General features: G+C 41.3%; 1 protein-coding gene across 3 annotated transcripts in view; it reads right to left on the bottom strand.

Annotated features, from left to right (window-relative positions):
* Window positions 1-358: 358 nt before the first annotated feature.
* Window positions 359-20,945, bottom strand: part of LMLN (leishmanolysin like peptidase) — a 99,898-nt gene continuing 79,311 nt past the window's right edge. For 2 of the 3 annotated variants that reach the window (XM_002759782.6, XM_054247242.2), the window contains 3 exons: window positions 19,393-19,523; window positions 8,177-8,387; window positions 359-5,314 (listed from right to left, as the gene is read on the bottom strand). In XM_002759782.6, the coding sequence (XP_002759828.3) occupies window positions 5,214-5,314; window positions 8,177-8,387; window positions 19,393-19,523 (443 nt within the window). In that variant the 3' untranslated portion in view covers window positions 359-5,213. Of the gene's footprint in view, window positions 5,315-7,844; window positions 8,051-8,176; window positions 8,388-19,392; window positions 19,524-20,945 lie in introns of those variants that run through there. The other variant, XM_008984142.5, reaches the window with a different exon arrangement.

The raw sequence follows: 20,945 nt of genomic DNA, 5'->3' as shown, positions 1-20,945 counted from the left end.
CTGAGGCAGGTGATCACGAGGTCAGGAGTTCCAGACCAGCCTGGCCAACATGGTGAAACCCGTCTCTACTAAAAATACAAAAATTAGCCAGGCATGGTGGCAGGCTTCTGTAATCCCAGCTACTCTGGAGACTGAGGCAGGAGAATCACTTGAACCCAGAAGGCACAGGTTGCAGTGAGCCAAGATCAAGCCACTGCACTTCCAGTCTGAGCCTAAATGCACCTGAGAAAGGGATCTCTTGGGACATTCTCTTCCTGGGCAGAAGCGATCCTTCCACCTCGGCCTCCCAAAGTGCTGGGTTTATAGGCATTCAGGTTTTTAAAAAACTGATGGTGTTAAATAAAGACGAGACAAATTAGTTTCCATTTTTATTAAAGTTGTTGTTTTCAGGAACATATTACACTTAACGTTCAATACCATAAATATTAGTTCTTAAATCTTCTACTTTACTTATTAAAAATGTAAACATAAAACAATTAACCACTCCCTCCCCAACCCAATATATATTTAAAAATATTCTGCCTTTCAGGTTAAGTTCTTTTCTTCAGAATGAGTAAAACAGACTTTATTAAAATCCTGTTAGTCCTCCTGGGCTGAGAGGACATGACAGGAATGACTAGTGTCCACTGTGACATGGTCCATGGTGCTGTGACTGAGGTCCATCTCCTCCTGCCATGATTACTCATGTGCCCTGAGAGACAGGCTCCTCTCCGTCCATTCAGTGTCCAAGGACTTGGACAGCAGTAAGGCATCAAGCACAAGACACTGTGACAAACACAACACACACGACAGCGTATACCCCTGGAGCAGGCCACAGCCAGCAGAGACAGCAATTCTGGATGAGTGTTAGGATATTAGAGATAGAAGGATTCTGAAAGACTGCCTAGTTGTTTCACAGATGGCCTCAACTAGTAAATCTTCTAATGCTAGAGAAAACATTGATACAATTCTATGGAATACTTTGATATATTCATTTATCTTCCTAAAACTATTTAAACCTCGTAAAATTATGTTTTAACATCAACTATCGATACATGTTAAGCCTAGATAGGCTGAAAACTAATTGCAAGCATAATTTATAACGTTTTAGAATTACTGTTTGGTCGCAAGAAAAATAAGTATCCTATAGGAAAAATGTTACTGATTTTAAGATCTAACGGTGAGGATGTCTTTCAGGAGAATATTAGAAGGATCTGCATTAGGACGACCTGTTTGCCAGTTGCTTGAACGCTCTCAGCTGAAGGCTACTGACATGGCTTTTGCTTCCTTCCTGTAAATTTTGTTCCTGAAAACCTGAGACAAATTCACTTGATATTTTTGACAACTGGGATCTTAAAATGATCAAAATGAGCCTAAGTCTGAACTGAAAACTGAGGTAGTCAGTTTTTATAAGTACTTGACCCTTTTTGAGTCAGAAAGTGACTCCAGTCTACTGACCCCAGATCGCTGCTCCCCATTCCTTCCCTGCATCCCCTCACTTCCACTATGCCTGCAGCCTGCTCAGCCCATTGCTCTTACACAGGGATGTGGCTTTGTCTCTGCTAACATGAAGGGTATAACCTGACACAGGATACCAATGCATAGGCCATTTCACATTCTTCACTTTGCACCTGAATTTTATACCAATAATTATGTTACATCTCGGATTCTAAAAGTCTGCTTCACCGTCATTTTTTTTCCCCAAGAAAGAATCTCGCTCTGTCATCCAGGCTGTAGTGCAGTGGTGTGATCAGCTCACTGTAACCTTCAAATCCTGGCCTCAGTGATCCGCCTGCCTTGGCCTCCCAAAGTGCTGAGATTATGGGGGTGAGTCACCAAGCCCAGCCACTGTCATATTCTAAGTGACAAAAACGTGCCTCTTAAAATCTCTTACAAGTTCAGTGTCCTACGTCTTGCTGGGTACACTATGCAGAATCAATGATAAGTAATCACATTCAAGCCTTACAGAAAAGGATGGGAGACATCAACACAGTTACCCTCGGGAACTCCAGACTTCTTGACACCACACTTTATCAAGTTTCACATTTGTCCAGAGAAGACACTGGGCTACCAGGTTCCAAGCTTAATAAATATATATACAAAAATGTCATCTATATTTTCTCCAGAAAGCCATTAGTGCAAATATAATTATATCAATAAAAAATAAAGCAAAAATATATTTCAAGTATAAAAAGCACCATGCTCAGAAACAATACTACCTAAGTCGTATCACTGCTCAACAGTCAAATATAGTCAACCTATCACTGTGAATCTCAAATATATTATTAATTCATTGTATTTTTGGTAAAATGCTGTATCCAACTTTGCAGGATGATTCATAATTATAATAAGCATATGTTTAGACTATTATGTTTCTTTAAAAATATACTCTTTGCTTTTGACTTTGCACAACAGAAAGTATGTACAACATAGGCAGAAAATGAGCACTGGCCTGCAGACCATTACTACAGATTGAGTATCACTTATTGAAATGCTTGGGACCAGAAGTGTTTCAGATTTCAGACTTTTTTTTGGATTTGTGATATTTACAAATACCTAATGAGGCACGTTGGGCATGGGACTCAAGTCTAAACATGAAATTCATGTTTTGAATATATCTAGACACACTGCCTGAAGGTAATTTTGTACAATATTTTTAATAGTTTGTGCATAAAACAAAGTTTGTGTTAAGTACTTTTATGTGGAATCTTCCACTTGTGGTATCATGTCAGCATTCAAAAATTTTCAGATTTTGGAGGAATTTGGATTTCAGAGTTTTGGATTAGGAATGCTCAACCTGTGTTAGCTTCTCTTTAGCTAAGTTAACTATGTTTGAGACTCCCAGCTTTTCACAATGACAAATACCTCTGATTTAAAACTGCATGCAAATACTTACTTTAAATTTATGCATTTGAAAAAAAGTGACTTTCCTCTATGCTGGGGTTGCTGTTGGCTCTAGTGCCAAATAATCAGAATTAATCCTTAGTAATTATGCTGCTTTGCTCACTTACCATAATTTCTTCAATGGAGTATTCAATAGCTATATGCTGAATGGAAGAAAAGGAGGGAAGGAGGGAGGAGAGGAGGAACAGAGGGGAAGTCTGTCCGAGGGTTGTTTTTATAGTGACGTAGGACTCCGTTAGCCTGAGAGAGAAAGAATGGGCATCACCTATCATTAATGAATTTTTTTTCTTTTATCTTTTCACATTCATATTAAACCTCATCTGGACATTAATGAATTTCAAATACAATTACTAAATGGTATTGGTAAGCTCTAGTACCAGAGTAAAATTGCTTCTGGGGACCGGAATCTATGTATTAATAGGAGGGGTGTCAAATGCAGGAGGTAGCGGATACTTATTTTGGGGGTGGAGGGGATGAAGTTTCTTGTCACCCACGCTGAAGTACAGTGGTGCGATCTCGGCTCACTGCAACCTTCGCCTACCAGGTTCAAGCAATTCTCCTGCCTCAGTCTTCTGAGTAGCTGGATTATAGGAACCCACCACCACACCCAGGCATGCCCAGGTAATTTCTGTATCTTTAGTAATGATGGGGTTTCATCATGTTGGCCACGCTGGTCTTGAACTCCTGACCTCAGGAGATCCACCCGCCTCGGCCTCCCAAAGTGCTGGGATTACAGGTGTGAGCCAATGCACCTGGCCGGTAAAGGATATTTAAAGCAAAAGCAATCTTCCAGCTTCTGTGGACTGAGTCTTGTGTTAAGTGGTACAATGGACACTATTGGTTAGGCCAAACTTGTAGGTGGCTATTAGTACACAATTCAGATCATCTTGTTTTAACTTATATTTTCCTTCTTATACATAAAATCATTTTCAGATGTTAGAAATTCTTCTGCAACAATTTCTTAACCAACTTTTAAAAACTGCATACCTGTGTATCCCAGAATTTCTTTTTCTTTTTGAGACGGAGTTTCACTTGTTACCCTGGCTGGAGTGCAATGGCGCGATCTCGGCTCACTGCAACCTCCACCTCCTGGGTCCAGGCAATTCTCCTGCCTCAGCCTCCCGAGTAGCTGGGATTACAGGCGCGCACCACCATGCCCAGCTAATTTTTTGTATTTTTAGTAGAGACGGGGTTTCACCATGTTGACCAGGACGGTCTCAATCTCTTGACCTCGTGATCCACCCGCTCGGCCTCCAAAAGTGCTGAGATTACAGGCGTGAGCCACCGCGCCCGGCCCAGAATTTCTTTTTATCTTCATCAGTCACAAAGGAATAGTTCTTTCTGACTGATCAGTTGTCATAAGCATTATCTAAAAAAATACAATTATGTTTTCTCCTGTTTGCATGTCTTCAGTGTTTTTACAGGACAGAGTATTTTATTCTCTCTGCTTCTACATTTTTTCATGTCATTGTTAACCTAATGGAGAATACAACTGGAAGCTGAGCCCTGAAGAGGGATGAATACAAGGCTACCAGCACACTGACCACAGTTCTGCCGTAAACTTCCACACAGCTGGCAAAAAGGGCAAGCACAATTAAATCATAAGATTTAACCAAACATATAGAACCAAACAATGGGAACAGTGACTTAAGTTTACTATATGCAGCCATTAATTTTTTTTTTTTTTTTTAAGATACAGGGTCTCAGTCTATTGCTCAGGCTAGAATACAGTAGTGTGATCATAGCTCTCTGCAGCCATGAACTCCTGGGATCAAGTGATCCTCCTGCCTCAGCCTCCCAAGTAGCTGGAACTACAGGCACCACCATGCCCAGCTGCCATTAAATTTAAAATAGGTGTAGAAATCTCAATTCAATTATTTCCTATAAATCAAAGGACAATTTACACTTTTGAGGACAAGATCTCCAATTCTTCTTGCAATAATTGGCTGTCGTTTCAATTACTGCAGTATGGATGACGAACTTTCCCATTGTTTTATGTTGATAAAAATGTTGAGGTATGTAATCACTCTGAAAATTCCACCCTTTATCCTATTTTCAAAAGAAAACATTAGGAGACTACAAATCCTGAAACATAAAGAGACTTGGTGCCTTGCAATTCCTTCTGCTTCTTCAAGATGAGGTGGTTGGGTTGCAGGTGAGGCGAGACTGCTGTGAAGTTTTGCTTCAAGGTCTGATTATAGTCAACTCTTTCAAGCCAAAGTCAGGAATGCCACTTCTGCCATCTGCATAGGTTGGCACTTGCTCAGATTTTGTGCTTTGTTCACAGGAACATAACATAAAAGAATATCTTGAAAATCCACTTTCCATTCCTAGTGCCATACACACAGAAGAAATCCAGCCAGCAGAGGAAAGAGATTGCCTAGCAGAAGCCAGAGGGTGGCAACCAGGCTTGAGGAACAGGAGCAAAGATCTAGAGTCAAAAATAAAAAACTGACTTTTTACAGACATTTTGGGTATATTATACCAATTACATATTGACATATAAACAGCAGTGATTATCAAAAGGTAAACAGGGACCATCTCGAGAGCTAAATCAAGAGCAAAACCCAGATATTAAAAAAGGCTTTTTTAATGGAGGAAAAATACGTTTGGAGGAAGAAATGATGTATCCACCATGTCAAGGTTAAAAAACGGTATAAAAAATTGTCTTGGGGTAGTACGCCAGCAAAGCTAAAGATAATACTCAAAGAGTGTAAATTAGCATCTTGGTTATTCTGAGATGGGGGAGAAACATTCTTCTTTTATTCTTTCTACCTTCTACGTAGAGTGACCATATAATTTATCAACCCAAACAAGCACATTTTGAGAACACAAGGGAAAGTACTATTAATAATGGCAACAGGCATATGGACAGTCTCAGGCGGACTAGGACATATGGTCCCGTATTTCTAAATATCTATTCATCCATTCATATCACCAGTCGATCAGGCTTGATTTTGAAACAGCAGAAGATTCTATAGATTTTGGGCACTAGGGGTATATTTTAATTCAGCTGTGAGGTATCCTCATAGGTAAATTATTTCCCAGAACAGTTCTCATAATGGGAATATTTTAATAGCAGTAGGGAGATGAGGCCAACCTGACCTTATTTTAGGATGAGTTGTCCTTTTAAACATTTTAAACAATAAAGATGGGCATTTATTTATTTATTTATTTATTTGAGACAGAGTCTCATTCTATTGCCCAGGCTGGAGTACAGTGGTGCAATCTTGGCTCTGCCTCCCAGGTTCAAGTGATTCTCCTGCCTCAGCTTCCTGAGTAGCTGGGATTATAGGCATGTGCCATCATGTGTGGCTAACTTTTGTATTTTTAGTAGAGATGGGTTTTCACCCTGTTGGCCAGGTTGCTCTTGAACTCCTGGTCTCAAGTGATCCACCTTCCTTGACCTAAGATTTTATATAAAATAATTCATTGTGTCATTATGATTGTAACTGCAGAAGACAAAGCTGACTCACTTGGAGTACTGTGTAGAAAAGGGTTAACATAGCAGGCCTGAGACTGCTATCTTTAGAAAGTTCTGCTTTCAAGGAGGGCCTTTGCTAGTGTCTGGAAACTGGTTTCCACAGGACTTTGCCCCATGCACCTCTTCCCTTTGCTGATTTTGCTTTGCATCATTTCACTTTAACAAATCTCAGCCATGAGTACTATGATGAGCAGCTGAGTCCTGTGAGTCCTTCTGGTGAACCTGTTGTGCTGGAACGAGCATAGAAAGTCAACAAGACAAAAGTATGCCAAATTGTAGGGTCTTTATTGCCGGTGACCATGGAGGACTCGCGTCTCTCCCACCTGTGGCCCCGAAAGGAGGGTGCTAAGACCTCTTATGCCCGTAAAGCACCTCAGGGGTGAGGGTTAGCGGCAGGGGTGGGGATGAGGGTGAGGGGCTTCAGACATTCCCAGGGCCAGTGGATTCCGTAAATCACCTCCTGGGCGGAGATAAGGGTGAGGGGCTCCGGACGTTCCCAGGGCTAGGGGACTTTTATCACTCCGATTGTTACTTAAGTGGGTTACAGAAGTTAAGATAAGCGTTAGTTTACACATTGTCTGGGTATGGGTGGAAATTACAGACCTTAGTTACTTATTACAAGTCGCAGGGGCCAAGATGGCGTGGGTTTGGACTGCTTGCCTGTCACATTAGGGTTACAGAGGGCAGTTTCAACACAAAGCCAAGGTATGCTTGAGGTATGCAGGTTTATGGGGCTTTTACCATGTCACAAACCAACCAACTTAGGGTGCTCCTAGGGATCCCCAACACAAGCATTCATCTTCCAGAACTCATCCTCTGCCTACAGTCCCCTGGGGAATGAAGTCCTCAGGATATGGAAAAGAAGGGAAATTAATCTTAGAAGTGGAGAAACTGACTTGAAAACTGAGTGTGCCCCTCTATTTTCAGTCACAGCATGGACCAGGCCAAGGGCAATGCACTTCCACCTAAAAAATACCTCTTGTTGAGAAAATGAAACATTGCATATAAGATTGTTATTATTCATAATATAAAATGTCAAACTGCCATAAAAATCTCACAGGTCATTTAAATACAAGCTTTAATCGTGAATTCATGAACTCTGCTTTTATACTCTCAGCAATGCGTTATCAGCCGTCAGTTTTGTGGGGAATGCATTCTTCCCAAGGATGTGCTCTGTATCCCCCTCCTGTTTCTAAAGGATTTAATTGGAATCTGTCTCCTTATAGCGTGAATCTCTTGGTGCCAGTTCTGTTCTCTGGAGTCTCACAGAATGAGCACACCGTCCTATTCCTCCATGAAACCCCCGGCCTTTGCCAGCCCATGTCTTTCAGTCTCATTTTGCATGTGTGTATTTGTGTCTCCTTGCATCTTTCTCCTCTTTGTGAGGATGCCAGTTCCCTTTTTGTATGTCTTTTCCAGGTCTTTCCCTCACTTTCACTTCAGCTGATTATAATACAACTAAGATATATTTAATCACTTTTTGTATTTAATGAGAATTTTGTTTACCCTTAATTTCCAAATGAATGGATACAACATTCACATTTTATTATCTTTGATAAATAATTTTGTACGACTCAGATGTTCTTCACACAGAAAGGTTCCTCATCCTTGCTCTTACTCAAGTGTCAAGTCAACCTATCTTAGATTTCCAATAACGGTGGGAAGGGGGATTTTCCCATAAAACTGCAATCCAAAGAGAAGAAACTCAACTTGTCTTAGAGCTTCCTTAAAGGGAAATTTCAACATTTTATAAGAGAAGTTTGCCCCCTTTACTTTTTCCTCTCTATCTCAACCATAGAGAATACTCACCCAGTGGCAGAGCTCGGGTCAGGTTAGCAGCTGGAGGATCTGTTTCAGGAGGACAGACCTCACAGAAGTCCCAACACGATGGGCAGAGCAGGTTTCCATCGTGAATCCAGCCATTCATCTGAATACTGACTGGGAGGACTTGCCCAGCCCGACTACACAGATATGAAGTATCTTGGACCCAAACCTTCAGACCTTGAGAAGAACAAGAAACCTACAAATAGAAAAAAATTTTTCTTAAATCAGGTCAGTAAGATTCTAGAATATGAGATTTCTCCTTCAACTACAGGAAAATATGTTAAAATTGACTAAAAACATTGGCTACAAAGCACAATTTGGAGTGTGGGCATATCTTTAACGTCAAATAAAGAGGGTTAAGTTATTCAGGTTCTAAAAGAATCACACTCTGGTAGCAGAATTGTTAAAGTTTGAGTGTAGCACCTTTTTAAGAATCTAATGGAAGCTATGGGCACTTTTCCCAAAAATTACAAGACGGCATACATACAGAGCTTTTTTTGTTTGTTTTTTTGAGACAGGGTCTCGCTCTGTTGCCCAGGCTGGAATACAGTGACAATCTCAGCTCACTCAGCATTGACTACCCCAGGCTCAGGTGATCCTCCCACCTCAGCCTCCTGACTGAATAGCTGGGACTACAGGCATGTGCCACTATGCCTGGCTAATTTTTGTATTTTCTTGTATAGATGGGGTTTGGGTTTTGTCATGCTGCCCAGGTTGGTCTCTAATTCCTGGCTCAAGTGATCCACCCACCTAAGCCCCCCAAAGTGCTGGGATTATAGGTATGAATCACTGCACCAAGCCTACACAGAGCTTTAAATACAATTTGAATCCACAGATTCCCACAAAGCTAAGTTGTAAATAACGTTACTGTAAATTCCAGTGGCCTCATATACTTCAACTTAAATCTCTATCAAACAGTCATTAATCACATTACTCTCTTTAAAAGTCACTAAATTTTCCAAATTAAAAAAAAAAGTTTTTTTAAGAGGCAAGGTCTTGCTCCATCACCCAAGCTGGAGTGTAGGGATGCAATCATAGTTCACTGCAGCCTTATACTCCTGGGCTTAAGTAATCTTCCTCCCTCAGCCTCCCAAGCAGCTGGGACTACAGGTGCATGCCACCATACCCGGCTGATTTTAAAAATATTTTGTAGAGAGAGGGTCTCACTATGTTGCCCAGGCTGGTCTCAAACTCCTGGGCTCAAGTGATTCCCCCAGGCTTGGTCTCCCAAAGTGATAGGATTAAAGGTGTGAACCACTGTGTCTGGCCATAAGTCAAATTTTATTTGGGGTTTGAAATTATAAAAATAATACATGTTTATTAAAAACAAACAAGAATACAGCATAGAAATGCAAAACAGTAAAAGTTCTTTATTCTCTCCCCCTACCCCAAATCCTTGGCTGAGTCATAGTAATTTTATCCAGACTTTGCTTTTAAAGGCAAGACTCTTATCTCATCTGCAAGTGGCAGCTAATGAGATCAGTTTTTAAAACCGAAAGCAAACACACTAACTTTTAAAACATTTAGAAATAGCAATTTTTTTATTTAAATTTAAATTTTTTTTTGAGACCAAGTCTCACTCTGTTGTCCAGGCTGGAGTTCAGTGGCGTGATCTTGGCTCACTGCAACCTCTGCCTCCTGGGTTCAAGCAATTCCTGCCTCAGCCTCCTAAGTAGGTGGGACTACAGGTATGTGCCACCACAGCCAGCTAATTTTTCTGTTTTTAGTGGAGACAGGGTTTCACCATGTTGCCCAGGCTGGTCTTGAAAGTCCTGACCTCAGGTGATCCACCCGCCTTGGCCTCCCAAAGTGCTAGGATTACAGGTGTGAGCCACCGCGTCCAGCCTAGAGATGAGAATTATATGAAAGCATTGAAAGGACAAGAGAAAAACTCCCTTGCTGAAGTGGAAGTATTACCAGTGTGGAATTCTGGGAATTAAGTGTGGGCAGGAGGGTAGATGTACAAGTAGTAGCAGACATAACATACTCAAGAAAGCTGAGTCAAACTCCAGCCACAAAAAAAGCCAAGAAGAAACCTGCTTTGCATTGCAGAACACAAAGGTGGCTCAGGACTGCCTGCACCCGGCACAATGAAGTGAGAGCTACAATTCAAAGGATTAACATCTATTTCAGAAACAGACCCCAGCATTCTTCTCCCTCACTATAAGCAGCTAAACCTGTTTCTTCCAAACCCAGCTGATACAGTTTGGAAATTTGCCCACTCCAAATCTTCTGTTGAAATGTGATTCCCAATGTTGGAGGCGCGGCCTAGTGGGAGGTTTTTGGGTCATGGGGACAGATCCCTCATTAATAGCTTAGTGTCCTCCCCTCAGTAGTAACTTCCCCGGATATCTGGTTGTGAAAGAGATCAGGACCTCCCTCCTCCCTCTTGTTTCCTCTCTATGTGACAAGCCTGCTCCCACTCTGCCTTCTGCCATGATTATAAGCTTCCTGAGGCTGTCACCAGAAGCTGATGCCACCACTATGTGTCTCGTAGTCTGCAGAACCATAAGTCAAAATAAACCTCTTTTCTTTATAAATTAACCAGCTTGATATTCCTTTATAGCAACACGAAATACTGGAGATTTATTTTTTGGAAAGGGTAAAACAGAGTTTTTCTGTTCTGGGGGAAAGCAAGTACAGGTAAGAGTGGGGATGCCATCATGAAAATAAGGACTCTAAGTTTAGAGGTTAAATATTGAGACTACTCAGCATTCAAAATCTACTTAGTTCCTAGAACTCTGAGAGCTGTGCATATAAATTCAAGGCGAATACTGGCAGTTTCTCTGACAAGTCTGACCGGTCAAAAGGGAAACCCCTCAAGACACAAATATCAAAGGTTTTGTATGGAAAAAGCCCTAAAGTGAAGACCACAGTCAACAAGCCCTATGTGCATACTCAGAGCTTCAAACTGGCTTCCAGTAACTTCATTTTTTTTAGATGGAGTCTCACTCTGTCGCCCAAGATGGAGTGCAATGGCATCATCTCAGCTCACTGCAACCTCCACCTTCTGGGTTCAAGTGATGTTCATGCCTCGGCCTCCTGTATAGCTGGGATTACAGGCACCCGCCACCACACCTGGCTAATTTTTGTATTTTTAGTAGATGAGGGGTTTCAACAAGTTGTCCAGGCTGCTCTCAAACTGCTAACAGAGGCAGGAGGATCAGTTGAGGCCAGGAGTTTGAGACCAGCCTGAACAACAAGGAGAAACCCTGTCCCTACTATCAATACAAAAATTAGCTGGGTGTGGTGGCACATGCCTGTGATTCCAGCTGTGCAGGAGACTGAGGCACAAGAATCGCTGGAATCCAGGAGGTGGAGGTTGCAGTGAGTTGAGATCATGCCACTGCACTCCAGCCTGGGTGACAGAGTGAGACTCTGTCTCACAAAACAAAAAAGAAGGAGGAGGACTCAAGATGGCACTGTGAGAACAACCCAGGATTGGAGTTCTCGTTGTGTCCGCGGAGAGGTGAGTCTGAGCTGCATTTCCAGACTGATCTTTGTTGCCCACGGAACGGGGAAATTCCCAAGTGAAGAGGAGACGAGGGACGCCAGGCAGATATTCTGCCTGGTGAAGCCAGCAGCCGGGGTGGAGGCAGCCGGCCCTACCCAGGGCTCCCCACAGGGCGCGCTTGTCCGGGTACCCCGTTGAACCGGCAACCGGAGACGTGAGAGGGCTGGACTTGATACTGAGCTAGACTTGGACAGTGGGCCAAGCCAGGAGATTGCAGGGACAGAGCGTTAGGGCTGGCCCAGTGGGTCGAACAAAACCGCGATTTCAAACAAGCCCCATGCAGATGGCCCGAGACGCTCTGAGGGGGAGGGGCGGCCACCATTACCGAGGCAACCCGCCCCAACTGAGATACACGCCCATTGCTGACGCAGCCAGCCGTTGCGGAGGCAACCCGCTACAACAGAGAGACTCCGCTGCAGGGCGTAGCGGAGAACAGCAGAACAGCAGAGCCAGGGCGAGCCTCACAACAGCAGGGCGGAGCCTTGGCAGGCAAACAGTGGCTAGTCTGCGTCCTAGCTGGGCAGGACCTCAATGGACATCCAAAAATAAAGCCCAAACCCCTCAACACAGAGCATTTGAGAAAAAAAAGGGTTTTTTTAATGAGCTCTGTTAAAGCAGAATCAAACATAGCAGCCTAACAGCCCTGAATGAATAACAGAGCTCACAGCTCAGCAATTAAGCCCCTATAAAGTACAAACTGTCTCCTCAAGCAGCTCCCTGACCCCTCTCTATCCAAAAGACTGACATTAGGCAGGCATCATCCTGGGACAAAGATAGCAGAAAAAGAAACTGGTAGCATCCCTCGCTGTGCCACAGCTGCTAGAGGTGCACCCCAGACAAGCAGGGTCTGGAGCGGACCTCAGCAGTCGTACAGCGAAGGGGCTAGACTGGTAGAAGGAAAACCAAGCAACAGAAATACTTCATCATCAACATTCAGGGTGTCCACTCAGAGACCCAATCGAAAAGTCAGCAACTACGCAGACGACCAGCGGACAAATCCACAAAGATGGGAAGAAACCAACGCAAAAAGGAGGAAAACACCCGAAACCAGAACACCTCGCCTCCTAGAAAGGACCAAAACTCCTCACCAGCAAGGAAACAAAGCTGGACGGAGAATGACTGTGACGAAATGACGGAATTAGACTTCAGAAGATGGATAATGAGAAACTTTGGTGAGCTAAAAGATCATGTATTAAATCAATGCAAAGAAACTAAGAACCTTGAGAAAAGATTTGAAAAAAGATTTGAGGAAATGATAACAAGAATGGATAACTTAGAGAGGAATATGAATGAATTAAAGGAGCTGAGAAACACAATATGAGAACTTCACGAAGCATGCACAAATTTCAATAGCCGAATTGACCAAGCAGAAGAAAGAATATCTGAAGTCAAAGACCAACTCAATGAAATAAAACGAGAAACCAAGATTAGAGAAAAAAGCGCAAAAAGGAATGAACAAAGTCTCCAAGAAATGTGGGACTATGTGAAAAGACCTAACCTACGTTTGATAGGTGTACCAGAAGGGGATGAAGAGAATGAATCCAAGCTGGAAAATACTCTTCAGGACATCATCCAGGACAATTTCCCCCACCTAGCAAGACAGGCCAACACTCAATTGCAGGAAATTCAGAGACCACCACAAAGATATTCCGCAAGAAGAGCAACCCCAAGGCACATAATCGTCAGATTCAACAGGGTTGAAATAAAGGAGAGAATACTAAGGGCAGCCAGAGAGAAAGGTCGGGTCACCCACAAAGGGAAGCCCATCAGACTCACAGCAGATCTCTCGGCAGAAACACTACAAGCCAGAAGAGAGTAGGGGCCAATATTCAACATTCTTAAAGAAAAGAACTTTCAACCCAGAATTTCACATCCAGCCAAACTGAGCTTCAGAAGAGAAGGAAAAATAAAATCCTTTGCGAACAAGGAAGTACTCAGAGATTTTGTCACCACCAGGCCTGCTTTACAAGAGCTCCTAAAAGAGGCACTACACATAGAAAGGATCAACCTGTACCAGCCATTCCAAAATCACACTGAATGCTAAAGAGCATCAACATAATGAAGAATCTACAACAACTAACAGGCAAAACAGCCACTTAGCATCAAAATGGCAGTATCAAATTCACACATAACAATATTAACCCTAAACGTAAATGGACTAAATGCACCAATCAAAAGACACAGACTGGCAAATTGGATAAAAATCCAAAACCCAGCAGTGTGCTGTATACAGGAAACCCATCTCACATGCAAGGATACACAAAGGCTCAAAATAAAGGGACGGAGGAAGATTTACCAAGCAAATGGAAAGCAAAAAAAAGCAGGAGTTGCAATTCTCATCTCCGATAAAATAGACTTTAAAGCAACAAAGATCAAAAGAGACAACGAAGGCCATTACATAATGGTAAAAGGATCGATACAACAAGAAGAGCTAACGATCCTAAACATATATGGACCCAATGCAGGAGCACCCAGATACATAAGGCAAGTTCTTAAAGACTTACAAAAGGACTTAGACTCCCACATAATAATAGTGGGAGACTTTAATACTCCACTGTCAATACTAGACAGATCAACCAGACAGAAAATCAACAAGGATATCTGGGGCTTGAACTCAGACCTGGAGCAAGCAAACCTGATAGACATTTACAGAACTCTCCACCCCAAATCCACAGAATACACATTCTTCTCAGCACCACATCACACCTACTCTAAAATTGACCACATAATTGGAAGTAAAGCACTGCTCAACAAATGCAAAACAACTGAAATCATAACAAACAGCCTCTCGGACCATAGTACAATCAAGTTAGAACTCAGAATTCAGAAACAGACCCAGAACCGCACAGCTTCATGGAAACTGAACAACTGGCTCTTGAATGTTGACTGGGTAAACAATGAAATGAAGGCAGAAATAAAGAAGTTCTTCGAAACCAATGAGAACGAAGACACAACGTGCCAGAACCTCTGGGACACATTTAAAGCAGTCTCTAGAGGAAAGTATATAGCAATAAGTGCCCATATGAGGAGAATAGAGAGATCCAAAATTGACACCCTATCGTCAAAATTGAAAGAGCTAGAGGAGCCAGATCAAAAAAACTCAAAACCCAGCAGAAGACAAGAAATAACTAAGATCAGAGCTGAGCTGAAGGAGATTGAGACACGAAAAACCCTTCAAAAAATCAATAAATCCAAGAGCTGGTTTTTTGAAAAGATCAACAAAATAGACAGACCACTAGCCAGATTGATTAAAAAGAAGAGAGAGAACAACCAAATAGATGCAATAAAAAATGATAAAGGGGAAATCACCACAGATTCCACAGAAATTCAAACCATCATCAGAGAATATTACAAACAACTATATGCGCATAAACTAGTAAACCTGGAAGAAATGGATAAATTCCTGGACTCCTGTGTCCTCCCAAGCCTAAACCAGGAGGAAGCTGAAACTATGAATAGACCAATAACAAGGTCTGAAGTTGAGGCAGCAATTAAGAGCCTACCACACAAAAAAAGCCCAGGTCCAGACGGGTTCACAGCCGAATTCTACCAGACACACAAGGAAGAGCTGGTACCATTTCTTCTAAAACTATTTCAAACAATCCAAAAAGAGGGAATCCTTCCCAAATCATTTTATGAGACCAACATCATTCTGATACCAAAACCCGGCAGAGACCCAACAAGAAAAGAAAACTTCAGGCCAATATCCATGATGAACATAGATGCAAAAATCTTCAATAAAATATTGGCAAGCCGATTGCAACAGCAAATCAAAAAACTTATTCATCATGATCAAGTAGGATTCATCCCGGAGATGCAAGGCTGGTTCAACATACGCAAGTCTATAAAAGTAATTCACCACATAAACAGAACCAAAAACAAAAACCACATGATTATCTCAATTGACGCAGAGAAGGCATTTGACAAAATTCAACAGCCCTTTATACTAAAAACCCTCAATAAACTCGGTATCGATGGAACGTATCTCAAAGTAATAAAAGCTATTTATGACAAACCAACAGCCAATATCATACTGAATGGGCAAAAACTGGAAGCATTCCCTTTGAAATCTGGCACTAGACAAGGATGCCCTCTTTCACCACTCCTATTCAATATAGTTCTGGAAGTTCTAGCCAGAGCAATCAGGCAAGAAAAAGAAATAAAGGGTATTCAAATAGGAAAGGAGGAAGCCAAATTGTCTCTATTTGCAGACGACATGATAGTATACCTAGAAGACCCCATCGCCTCAGCCCAAAAACTCCTGAAACTGATAAGCAACTTCAGCAAAGTCTCAGGATATAAAATCAATGTGCAAAAATCACAAGCATTCGTCTACACCAATAACAGACTTAAAGAAAGCCAAATCAAGAACAAACTGCCATTCACAATTGCTACAAAAAGAATAAAATACCTTGGAAGACAACTCACAAGGAACGTAAGGGACCTCTTCAAGGAGAACTACAAACCACTGCTCAACGAAATCAGAGAGGACACAAACAGATGGAGAAACATTCCATGTTCATGGTTAGGAAGAATTAATATCGTGAAAATGGTTTTACTGCCCAAAGTAATTTACAGAATCAACGCTATCCCCATCAAGCTACCATTGACTTTCTTCACAGAACTGGAAAAAACCACCATGAACTTCATATGGAACCAAAAGAGAGCCCACATAGCCAAGTCAATTCTAAGCAAAAAGAACACAGCAGGGGGCTACTGTGATTTCAAACTATACTACAAGGCTACCGGATTTCAAACTATACTACAAGGCTACAGTAATCAAAACAGCATGGTACTGGTACCAAAACAGAGATATAGACCAATGGAACAAAACAGAGGCACCGGAGGCAACACAACATACATACAACTATACAATCTTTGATAAACCTGACAAAAACAAGCAATGGGGAAAGGATTCCTTGTTTAACAAATGGTGTTGGGAAAACTGGCTAGCCATGTGCAGAAGGCAGAAACTGGACCCCTTCCTGACACCTTACACTAAAATTAATTCCAGATGGATTAAAGACTTAAACATAAGACCTGGCGCCATAAAAACCCTAGAAGAAAATCTAGGCAAAACTATCCAGGACATAGGAGTAGGCAAGGACTTCATGAACAAAACACCAAAAGCATTGGCAACAAAAGCCAAAATAGAAAAATGGGACCTAATGAAACTCCACAGCTTCTGCACGGCAAAAGAAACAGTCACTAGAGTGGATCGGCAACCAACAGAATGGGAAAAAATTTTCACAGTCTACCCATCTGACAAAGGGCTGATATCCAGAATTTACAAAGAACTCAAACAGATTTACAGGAAAAAAACAAACAAGCCCATTCAAAAGTGGGCAAAGGATATGAACAGATACTTTACGAAAGAAGACATATATGAGGCCAACAATCATATGAAAAAATGCTCATCGTCACTGGTCATCAGAGAGATGCAAATCAAAACCACATTGAGATACCATCTCATGCCAGTTAGAATGGCGATCATTAAAAAATCTGGAGACAACAGATGCTGGAGAGGATGTGGAGAAAAAGAAACACTTTTACACTGTTGGTGGGAGTGTAAATTAGTTCAACCATTGTGGAAGACGGTGTGGCGATTCCTCAAGGCCTTAGAAATAGAAATTCCATTTGACCCAGCAATCCCATTACTGGGTATATATCCAAAAGACTATAAATCGTTCTACTATAAGGACACATGTACACGAATGTTCATTGCAGCACTGTTTACAATAGCAAAGACCTGGAATCAACCCAAATGCCCATTGATAATAGACTGGATTGGAAAAATGTGGCACATATACACCATGGAATATTATGCAGCAATCAGAAATGACGAGTTTGTGTCATTTGTAGGGACATGGATGAATCTGGAGAACATCATCCTCAGCAAACTGACACAAGAACAGAAAATGAAACACCGCATATTCTCACTCATAGGCGGGTGATGAAAAATGAGAACACATGGACACAGAAAGGGGAGTACTAAACACTGGGGTCTATTGGGGGGAAAAGGGGAGGGCCAGTGGGAGGGGGAGGTGCGGAGGGATAGCCTGGGGAGAAATGCCAAATGTGGGTGAAGGGGAGAAGAAAAGCAAAGCACACTGCCATGTGTGTACCTACGCAACTGTCTTGCATGCTCTGCTCATGTACCCCAAAACCTAAAATCCAATAAAAAATTAAAAAAAGAAAAAAAATGTTAATTTTACATAAATTGTATGGCATGTGATATATATCTTGGTAGTACTATTACCAGGTCAGGCAAAGTGGGTCATGTCTGTACTCCCAACACTTTGGGAGGCTGAGGCAGGTGAATCACACAAGCCAAGGAGTTCAAGACCAGCTTGAGAAGTATGGAAAAACCCTTCTCTACAAAAAAATTAGAAAAATTAGCCAGTTGTGGTGGTGTGCCCCTGTAGTCCCAGCTACTCAGATGGCTCAGGTGGGATAATCACCTGAGCCTGGGAGTTCGAGGCTGCAGTGAGCCATGATCGTGCCATGGCCTCTAGCCTGGGCGTCAGAGCAAACCCTGTCTCCAAAAAAAAAGAGCAGTTACCAAAAAAAGTTTAACTTTATAAGTAACTTTAACGACAAGGATTAAATTTCCAGTTACAAAAGTCCTTTTAGCTCTTGCAGCTGAAATGGTACAAGGAATGCTTCTTCTTCATTTCTCAGGTTTACCCTCTCTTCCCTAACATCCGTTTGTAGGGTACAGAATATTCATTAGGTTGGATGCTCCTAAGTCACAGAATGGCTATACCTTTCTAAGTTCTTAATAAGGTGATGCAGTCATGTAATATCAGATGTGCAAATAAATGTCTATAATTGCAGCACTTTGGGAAGCCGAGGCAGGAGGATGGCTTGGACCCAGAAGTTCTAAACTAGCCTGGACAACACAGAGTATCTACCAAAAATCAAATAATTAGTTGGGTGTGTGGTGCACACCTGTAGCCCCAGTACTCAGGAGGATGATGTGGGAAGGTCACTTGAGCCCAGGAGACAGAGAATACAATGAGCTGTGACTGGACCAGCACTACAGTCTAGGCGACAGAGCAAGACCCTGTCTCAAAAAAAAAAGAAAAAAAAAACAACAACTGTAGTTTGCCCTTTTTGGATTTCTAATTACAAAGGAAAAAAAAACCCTATTATTAATCAGCAACTGATTTATTAATCCTTTTTTCTTTATTTTTTTTACAGACAAGGTCTCGCTTTGTTGCCTAGGACGCTCTTGAACTCCAGGGCTCAAGTGATCCTCCTGCCTCAGCCTCCCAAAGTGCTGGGATGACAGACGTGAGCCACCTTGTCCAGCCTGATTTACAAATTCTTATAACCCATGTAGTCCTCAGACATTTTTAAATAAAATTGTACATTTTTCCATTACAAAGTAATATTTGCTCAAGAACAAAATTACATATTTACCATTATTTCCTCAGAATATATGCCTAGAACATTATAGCAATTATATATTTATATTTTTTAAATAAAGAGGCAATTTTTCTCAAAAAAAAGACAATATTTTCATAAAACATGAGCATCCAAACTAATATTTACATAAACAAGATAAATATTGATCAGTAAATTAATGACATAAAAATATGTAAAATATAATTTAAAATATAAAACCATAAAAGATATAATTATATAATATTTGGTATAACTAGTAACAAACATATAAGCTTACCTGATAACATCCACTGCCCCAGTCAGGGTAACTCAGCTTCCTCTCACACTTTTCCATAACAAATGCTGATTTCTGAATTAGACAAACTGAATGAGGTCCATACTTTTCAGCACCATAGTTCTTAAAAATTTCTGAGGCAAACAAGAAAAGTCTCCCTAAAAATTGACTTTTGGCTCAAAGAACAAGAAATTGATTGATGCATTCCATTTTTATGATTAAAAGTTGCTTTAAAAATCAAATATGTTTCATAGAAATTTTAAATTTAAAAAATTAGGAAACACAGGATTCCAAATTCACACTAGGTTCTCAAAAAGGAATGAATGGGAGAAAATTACTATGTCAGACACAAGGGAATAAAACGGGGTCTGGAGTTTTCTAGGCTAAATATATAGAAGAACTAGCACTAAGAATCATTAGATCACTAGATACCAACATAAGAATCATCTTCACTGGTGGTCTAAATAGGAGGCCCCTCCAAATGACCCATGATAGGATGAGGCCAAGTGATTTCTACTTGGAGACTTTTTGGGGGTGTTGCAACTTTTGCAGAACTTTCCTGTATCTTCAACTTGTGTCACCTCCTGGAAATCCATAAATATTAGGTTGGTGCAAAAGTAAGTGTGGTTTTTACATTAATGGCAAAACTGCAATTTCCCTTGCACCAATCAAGTAACATGCTGATCTAATCTCACATTAAGCACAAACCTGCAGAGGTACAGGGTGGAATTAAGGACCTCTAAATACCTAATGAACAGAGGGACGAAGCTCTTAAACTCGAGCAATAATGTGATGTCTTTAGACTCTCTACAGTAAGTTTTCTTTTGGAAAGCAGAGAGTCCATTAGCCCATTCTGAAACATCATAAAGATGTTTTATGTCAGTTTTGATAAATCTTAATAACATAAGCTAAGAAAAAAATGCAAAGTAGAATAAAACAGAATTTATGAGTTTCAGACTTTTTGAAAAATCTAATGATCAGTGTCTAAAATGGGGTTCAGGGCTGGATGTGGTGGCTTCTGCCTATAATTCCAACACTTTGGGAGGCCAAGAGGGAGGACTGCTTGAGTCCAGGAGATTGAGGACAGCCTGGGTAACATAGCAAGTCTCATCTCTACAAAAAATTTTAAAAATCAGTCCAGTGTGGAGGTGCATGCCTGTAGTCCTGGCTCTGGGGAGTCTGAGGCAGGAGAATCACTTGAGCCCAAGAGTTACAGGTTACAGTGAACTAGGATGGGGTGCCACTGCACTCCAACCTGGGTGACAAGAGACCCTGTCTCTAAAAAATAATAATAGTAAAACAGAGTTCAGCAAACTACAATCCTCAGGCCAAATCCTGGCACACTCATTCATTTACATATTGTCTGTAACTGCTTTCAGACTGTAACAGCAGAGTTAGATAGTTAAATCATAAAGCTACAGAAACTTTATGACCCACAAAGCCCAAAATACTTATAACCTTGTGCTTTACAAAAAAAAGTTTGCCAACTCCAGCTCTAAAACAATAACATGTGATAGTTTATCTCTGGCCAATCCATGACTGACAGATCTATGCAT

This window comes from Callithrix jacchus, chromosome 17 (assembly GCF_049354715.1).
Source record: "Callithrix jacchus isolate 240 chromosome 17, calJac240_pri, whole genome shotgun sequence".
Taxonomy (NCBI): Eukaryota; Metazoa; Chordata; class Mammalia; order Primates; family Cebidae; genus Callithrix; species Callithrix jacchus.
This window is presented reverse-complemented; position numbering and strand designations above follow the sequence as displayed.